Source organism: Pelecanus crispus, chromosome 14 (assembly GCF_030463565.1).
Source record: "Pelecanus crispus isolate bPelCri1 chromosome 14, bPelCri1.pri, whole genome shotgun sequence".
Taxonomy (NCBI): domain Eukaryota; kingdom Metazoa; phylum Chordata; class Aves; order Pelecaniformes; family Pelecanidae; genus Pelecanus; species Pelecanus crispus.
This window is the reverse complement of record NC_134656.1, coordinates 9,683,717-9,691,808: the sequence shown is the minus strand read 5'-3', so window position 1 is coordinate 9,691,808 and position 8,092 is coordinate 9,683,717. Positions and strand designations below refer to the sequence as shown.

Below are 8,092 nucleotides of genomic sequence, written 5' to 3'. Positions count from 1 at the left end.
CGTTCTGTTCGAGGGCGCGGGGGTGGCGGGTGCGCTCGGCGCGGGAGCGGGCTCGGCCGGTGGGAAACTCGGCCGGGTCCGACGCGGGGCGGCCCGGCGGCAGCCGCCCTCCTGCGAGGCCGGGCCCCGGCTGGCGCTGGCCTGGGCGCCGGAGCCGGGCAGGCGCCGCCGTCTGCGGCAGTTCCGTGGGAGCAGAGCGCCCGAGCAGCCTTCCGGCCGGCCCCGGGGCTTTCCCCGGGCTGAGGCGGCGGCGGGGGGAACGCAACCAGGAAACGGCGGCGTTTGGTTGCTGTGGGCCGTGCTCGTGCGCCGAGCGCAACACGGAGCGGCCGTCAGGCACCGCTGTTCTACAGCTTTTGTATCGCCTCGGCCTGCGAGCGGCGGGCGGGAGCTGCGCTGCCGGTCCCCCGAGGGCTCCGCGGTTACTGCGGAGCCAGAGCGGCCGAAGGCAGGCGGCGGCGGCGGCGCGCCGTGCCCCGGCGGTGCGTGCTCCCGGGCACAGCCGGCGCTGCGGCCGGGCTCGGCTGTCAGCCCGCGGCGGCGCGCCCGCCCTCCCGCCGCTCTCCAGGGCTGTGGCGCCGGGCGGCTGCCGACACCGCTCCTTTCCGCCCCGTGCGCCCTGCACCGGCGCTGCCCCCACCCCCCGCGGGCCCCGAGCGGCCGCCGACCGGCGCCCGGGGGCGGGGTCGCCTCGGGCCACGCCCCCGGCTCACGCCCATCACCGCGGCCACGCCTCCATGGGCGGGGCCTCGGCGGCAGGGGGCGGTGCTGCGCCTGCGCAGGGGCCGCTCCCCGGTTGGCGGGCGGGGCGCGGCGGCGGGAAGATGGCGACGGCCGGCGGAGGCGGCGGCTTCTCCTCCTCCTCCCGCTCCCCCGAGCGGCGGCACGACCCGCTGTCGCGCTTCACCTGCCCTGTGTGCCTGGAGGTGTACGAGAGCCCGGTGCGCGTGCCCTGCGGACACGTGTGAGTGGCTGGCGCGGCGCGGGGCCTGTGGCGGCGGCGGTTTGGGGCCCTCTCGGCCCTCGGTGGGAGCTGGAGCTGGGCCCGGGCCCGGGCCCGCAGTTGCCTTCCTCGGCTGGGGGCTGTGCGGCCTTGGGAGGGAGCCGCGGCTCGGTTGCCCGTAACCCTGCCCTTTCGCTCCCTCGGGGCCGGGCCGGGATGGGCAAGGCCGCTGCCTGCGCGGCGAGGGCTGGATCCCGGGGGGGGAGATGGGGTGATCTCCGTGGGGTGAAGCAGTGCTGCCTGCAGATAAGGGGGCTCCGCAGGCGTCTTATGGGTGGCCTGCGGCTTCCGTGAAAGGAAAAAAAAATACAAACAATAGCGAAAAAAGCTAACATTCTTTCACTTTTAGTTACTTTCTCTTCTGAAGGAAGTGGAAACCGAGGGAGCAGATCACTGTCCAAAAGCTAATCACACTGAGAATAAGGAACTAGAATCCTACTTCTCCCTTCATGTACAAATGTCAACAGGCTGCTGGTTTATTAGAGATCATTTCTTCAGATTGTGTTATTGCTTAGGGCGGAAGACATGCAAGGGCTCTGGATATTTATGCTTCGTGTCCAGGAAGACTGTTCTCACCACCTGCTGTTTTTCTTCCACCCTAGCTTTTGCACTCTGTGCCTGCAGGAATGTCTTAAGCCGAAAAAGCCAGTTTGTGGCGTCTGCCGCAGTACCCTGTCGCCTGGTAGCAGAGCTCTGGACTTGGAAAAGCAAATTGAAACGACAGAAACCACGTGCAATGGCTGCAATAAAAAAGTATGAAAGTATTTGGAAATTAAGTGCATGAGGTGTGCCTGCTTGGCTGTACTACTTAGAGGGAAATAAAGTGCTTGCTCTTCAGCTTTCTGCAGAATCAGGTCTGATAAGCGCTAAAGATACTTTATGTAGGCAGCACCCAGATGTTGACATTCTTTCCACAGTTGTTTACTGTTAACCTCTTCAGGAAGGGAATTTCAAAGGAGAGGCACTGATTTTAAAATTACAGCAGAATGTTGCTTCTGAAGTTGATCCTGTGAGCATGTCTCTGTGGGAGGAATGTTGTAATGAAACAGTGGATGTAGGTTTTAGGTAGTGATCTCTTTGGTTCTCAAACAGAAATTTATTTGCTTTGTTTGAAATAGTTAGGAGTCAAAGTTGTTTTTTATGGGTGGTGTATTCCATAGACTTATTGTTTGTTAGTCTGTATGTTGAATACCAGTATGGCATCCTTCCTATCATTTCCTTTCTTTTTGTAAAGTTGGGCTTCTTAGTGTTAATTGAATGTATAAGAAAAATATTTTAGCAGGTGGCAAAACAAGAAGAAAAGGATAATTAGACACACTAAAGAAAGGGTAACAGTTCAGTTAATTTCACTTTTTATTTTGGGGTAGTGTTGTCATTCTGTCTTCATTCCACCTGATAGAAAACTGTAGTGCCTTGAATTACAGATTGCCTTATTGTAAATTTGAATTTTCATTAATGGGACTGAACAATTAGCAATCAAGCTACACCAAGATCTGTACTAAAAGCCACATTATTTTCCATAGGCTGTCTCTTCTCCTCAGTGACCAAGTAAACTGGCTTTATATGAAGCATTTTTTTTTATACTAGTATAAGTTAAGTGAGCTGTCCTGAACAGTGTTGTATTTGTAAAATTATAGGCAGCAAAGTTCCAGGTTAACTAATCTATAATCTCAAAGCTTTCCATCTCGGCAGCTGAAGTGTTTGATTTTCCTGCTTTATCACTGTCTGCAGAAAGCTGCTTTGCTTTACATGTTTACTACTTCTGCTTAAAAGTGTAGAAGTAACTGCAAGCAGTTTGAACTAACCTTGCTATGCAACTGTTGCCTGCATAGATGTATCTCTCGAAGATGCGTAGCCATGCAGCGTCTTGTTCAAAGTACCAGAATTACATAATGGAAGGTGTGAAAGCTGTGACTAAAGAACCACTTCACAACACCAGGTAACTAGCTCTTTGAAAATACTTGTCTTTTTTTTGGTCACAAAACCAGGGCTGTTACTGATTAATCGTTATAAAATCTCAATTTTGATTCTTCTGAGAGAAGTCCTTTCATCTTCAAAAAATGTGACTGCGTTATAGGGTTTCATGCAAAGCGTACAATTTTGGAGTAAAAGCAGACTCTTTGCTCAGTTTGGGTATTAATTGTTGTAATCCTTCCACATTGTTAAAAACTAAGCCTTAATCCTGCCTCTGACTGCGCACAGGCAAGCTATTCTGCTTTGTATGTAGTCCATGCGCTAGACATCTTAAAGATCGGGGTACTCGGTAAAAGTAGCTATTTTTTAAATAAAAACTTTATCTTTCTGTATCTTGGTTGTAGTAACTTATAATGGAGGGAAGTCAGAATTGATTGCAGTGCACTCAGCTCATTGTAGCGTACTGGGTGGTGTGCATTTTTGTCGTGGTTTAGCCCCAGCCAGCAATTAAGCACCACGCAGCCGCTCGCTCGCTCCCCCTACCCCCATGGGATGGGGGAGAGAATCGGAGGAGTAAGAGCGAGAAACACTCCTGGGGTGAGATAAGAACAGTTTAATAATTGAAATAAAGTAAAATAGTAATGATAATAATAACAATATAATAATGATAATAATAATACACAAAGCAAGTGATGCACAATGCAATTGCTCACCACCCGCCGACCGATACCCAGACAGTTCCTGAGCAGCAATCACTGCTCCCCGGCCAACCACCCCCCCACCCCTCCACCCACCCCCCCCCCCCAGTTTCTATACTGAGCATGACGCCATATGGTATGGAATAGCCCTTTGGTCAGGTTGGATCAACTATTCTGGCTGTGCCCCCTCCCAGTTTCTTGTGCACCTGGCAGAGCATGGGAAGCTGAAAAGTCCTTGACTAGCATAAGCAGTACTCAGCAACAACTAAAAACATCAGCGTGTTATCAACATTCTTCTCATTCTAAATCCAAAACACAGCACTGTGCCTGCTACTAGGAAGAAAATTAACTCTATCCCAGCTGAAACCAGGACAATTTAAAAAAAAAAAAAAGGTAAATGGCATTTATAACATTTGTAGAAGAGCTCTCATTCTGTGTAAATATGGATGATATTAAGAGTTCCTTAAGCTATTGTTGGGAATTAAAAAGCTGATTCTTAAAATTAGCTTGTCTTAATTGCATAGAATAAGACTATTGCTTTAAATTGTTTTGTATTCTTAAGAGCTGGTAAGACAACACTTGAGTATTGAATCCTAAAGCTTTTACTTTTAACTTTCTTACAATGATAAATAACCTCTTTTTTTCCCCCCCAACCAGGAACTTCCCAAATCGCTTTACCTTTCCTTGTCCGTATTGCAGCGAGAAAAACTTTGATCAAGAAGGACTAGTTGAACACTGCAAAACATTGCACAGCATGGATGCCAAACAAGTGGTAATAAAAAGTCTTGGTGCAAGAATTGCAATGAAGTCTAGTCTTAAATCCCTTTGAAAGCAATGAATTAGAGACTTACTCTTGAAGTTAAGTACATATTTATAATTACTCCTGTTAAAGTCAAATGTGGGTATGCTCTTCATGCACTTAACTCTTACATAATTTTGATGTTGGTTTTCAATATATTCTCTGGAGGTGACTATTCTCTATTCCTGTTGCAGCTAGGTCACATCCTCCTTTCATATTTGAAAAATGGCAGACATTCAAAGTTAATTAGGCACAGTAACAAACATAAAATTAATAAGATACAGTTTCAGAAAGATGTCAGGCATTTAATTTTCCCCTCTGCTGTTTTCAGCAAGAAGATATTATAAGCCATCAGGAAAGATGCTTGCAAAAAATAGCGTATCATTCTAGTAATCGTTATCTGCTGATACTCCCTCTTGTATAAAAGGAATTGCAAAACATGGAACTGAATTTGAAACTTTCATTTTTCTGGGAAGTTTTTTTGAATTCCAAATTATTTAGGAAAAAGGTTCCTTTTTTCTCTTGGAGAGAAGTGATCTTTGCAAAGGAGATCAAGGAAACTTTTCTGTTACTGAGAAATAAAGGCTGACATCTTCTAAAGCAAAAAGCTGTAGTCGATTCTGATTTTCAGAATGTAGAGAGCAGAGTAAGCCATTCCAGTTCAGAGGTCTAAGACTTGAGTTAAAATTATTTGGGGTTATCTGAAACTTTTCTATTAAATTTCCCAGCAAACTAATTGACATCACTTTGCATATAGAATAGTGATTGTCACAAACCTTGAATTTCAGTCTTCCACCCTGAATTTCAGTCTTCCATGCTGTCTCTGTCCAGCCCTTCCTACTGTAAATGTTAAAGCACTTAACCATTGCAGCTTAATTGGCTTTTTTGGGTTTTTCTTGAAGGTTTGCCCAATTTGTGCGTCAATGCCATGGGGAGATCCAAACTACAGGAGTGCTAACTTCATGGAGCACCTTCAGAGACGACATCGCTTTTCGTATGATACTTTTGTGGTATGTGTTTCCTCACCCTTGGAATACAGCCTGATGACTCTTAAACCCCAGCTTTTTTCCATAGCCACTACTGTGAAATCTCATCTATGCAGATGGTATCATGAGAGAAATTGGATTACTGGCAAGTCAAAGGAAGAGACAGCTTTTTTTCTGTTCTTATTTGGTGTTGTATTATCCAGCATGGCTGTTGCAGTAAAAGAATTTCTGTACCCTTTGTTCATAGGATTATGATGCTGATGAAGATGATATGATGGCACAGGTTTTGATGCGTTCTTTGCGGGATAAATGAACCAACTAGAAGATTAACTGTAAACCCAAGCTTCCATGAGGGGGAAATGCCCAGCATCCTCGCAGTTCTCCCTGTACATCCCAAGATGAACTCAGGCATCCAGAAATACAGAAGACTTTTTAATCCCTATCTCTGTTTCAAATCCTCGTTTGATGTTTCTGTAATACTAAGTCTTTTGTTAACATGGTCTATGCCATTCAACCCAGTCAGCCTGATTTTCTTACTTGCTTCACACAAAGCTTAATTGTAGGTGAACATGGAAGAGACAAATCTGTTTGCCTATTTCTTGGTTTCTTTTGCAGTTGTGTTCATTTGATTGTCTAAAGCCAAAACCATTCCAAATGGAATGGCCTGAACTAGTTAATATCTCTTCCCAATCCATTTACGTATCTTAAATGATAGTATGAGAGGTGTATTTGTAGCTCTGTTTTCCTTTAGTGAGACCTCTAGGTGCTAACTGTAATTGTCGGACCAGCTCTCATTTGAAGTGACCTATGATGCCTGTGATTTCATAACGTTTCCCAGCGTTTAAATTCTTATATGCATCCTCTCAGCTGTATGGAAAACGTCTTCAGTATGAGTCTTCAAACTACAAACTTTCTTAGCAAATCTTTGCACCTGTGTAAGCAACTAGTTCAAAATATTTTAGTTCTATGCATGATTATTACTTTCTTCCATATTTTGACCATAATTTCTAGCCTGGAAAATAAACTTTAATGTTGGTCTTAACCTTAGCAAATATTAATCATATTTGCTGGCTTTATGATTACATTGGTGGTTTTGAAACTGGTTTTCTAGTGATTTTAAGCCTTATGCTGATAGGGGAGTTCAGAAGGTTTTTTTCAATACCTCTGCTTTCTATTTAAACTAAAATTTTTTAATATATTCCTAGTTTTTCCATCTCTCAAGGCAAGCTGGTAGCAAAACTTACCAATAATTCATAGCACTTGCATAGCACTGCCTTTCTGCATTACAGATTTTAACAGGTATTTTGAATTCCCGTTCTTCATTTAAATGTTGCTAAAGTAGCTGAAGCTGTACTTAGATTGTTTTCCATATAATATTATACGTATAATATGCAGGTATAGCTTTCAAAGAAAAAGTAAAATATAACCCAGAAAGCAGGATGGCAATTCCAGTACATGGTAAATGGATACTCTGTATTCAAGTCTACACTTCTAGAAATTCCTTTTTAGTTCAACGTTTTCATTAACTGCACAGTCAAGATGCTGAGATCTAACGATCTAAGACACCTGACCAGAACTTGTAAATCACAGTAGTGTTGAGATGTCTAGTCTAATTTAAGCATGTTTAATCGGAGCAGTGGACCTGCACCACCACAGAATTGAGTACTAATTAATTTATTTGACCAGTAAACTTGATTATCATCGCACTCTGCAGACTGCAGCATAGCCTTATCCTTAGAATGATGAAACACACCCCAGCTGAAACCTCTCGATTAAACTTTGTGTTCAGCCAGACCTCTAACGTGTTCAAGTTGAACTTGGTTTTAGTATGTTTTCCCCAACTTGGCATGGGCTAGTACAGACTTGTCCTTAAGTATCTGCTTGGTGACTGGAAGCTCAGTCTTGGGGGGATGTGGAAATCTCATGGTACTATGGAAGAAAGTACTATGTTTGGGGTTGATTTTTTTAACGCTTGATCTGCAAAGAGATTACAATGTATTAGTGGTTGATGGGGATTTCTGGGTTCTGGCTAGAACGCAGTTTGGCGATACCCATTGACCAGGATCTAGATTTCTGCTACTATTCTAAGTGCACTTCCATGCAATTCTCGTAAAATGTTTAAGGAGCATTTAGAAGCTTCCGAGCAATTACTTTGTCATGTTTTTGACTTTTGAAGACAAATTACAAATAAAGGCCATTTAATTTATAAAATCCTATCTTTGTGTCAACTCTCATCACTTCTTCCTCATGGTCCGTACATTTTGTTTCAACACGTCCCTAAAACCACTTCTTGCCGGCTGTGGTACGCTGCAGGGAGCACAATGGACAGTGAGAAATGCAGAGACTTCAACTTTTGGCTTCCATTTAATAGTTTGTACTGATTAGTTGCAACTTTATTTACAATCTTTCAAACAGCGGACCACGCAGGTTATGAAAAACAATTCAGATCGACTTCAGAGCAAGTTCTGCTAGAGCTGGCCGGAATAGTGCAGGTGCAGTCTTGCATGTGAATACTCCTATAAGCCATAGAAACAACCCCCCCCAGAGTTTCTCGTTAAACCGGGAAAGCGTGACTGCCCAGCAGGGCTTTTCTGTTGAAATCTTTACAGCTCTCCCAGCTTTAACTCCTCTGGCTGTCAAGTTTGTGATGTTTACATCCGTGTGTTACCCTCAGTTTAGGTAGCTCCAAATG

The 8,092-nt window shown here is 44.9% G+C and overlaps 1 protein-coding gene across 1 annotated transcript; it reads left to right on the top strand.

Annotated features, from left to right (window-relative positions):
• The first annotated feature begins 824 nt into the window (after positions 1-824).
• RNF114 (ring finger protein 114) lies at positions 825-7,616 on the top strand. The gene is made up of 6 exons (XM_075721245.1): positions 825-964; positions 1,606-1,756; positions 2,836-2,942; positions 4,273-4,387; positions 5,317-5,424; positions 5,648-7,616. The coding sequence occupies exons 1-6, from the start codon at positions 825-827 to the stop codon at positions 5,711-5,713; spliced, it is 687 nt and encodes a 228-aa protein (XP_075577360.1). The 3' UTR covers positions 5,714-7,616.
• The last annotated feature ends 476 nt before the right edge of the window (positions 7,617-8,092 follow it).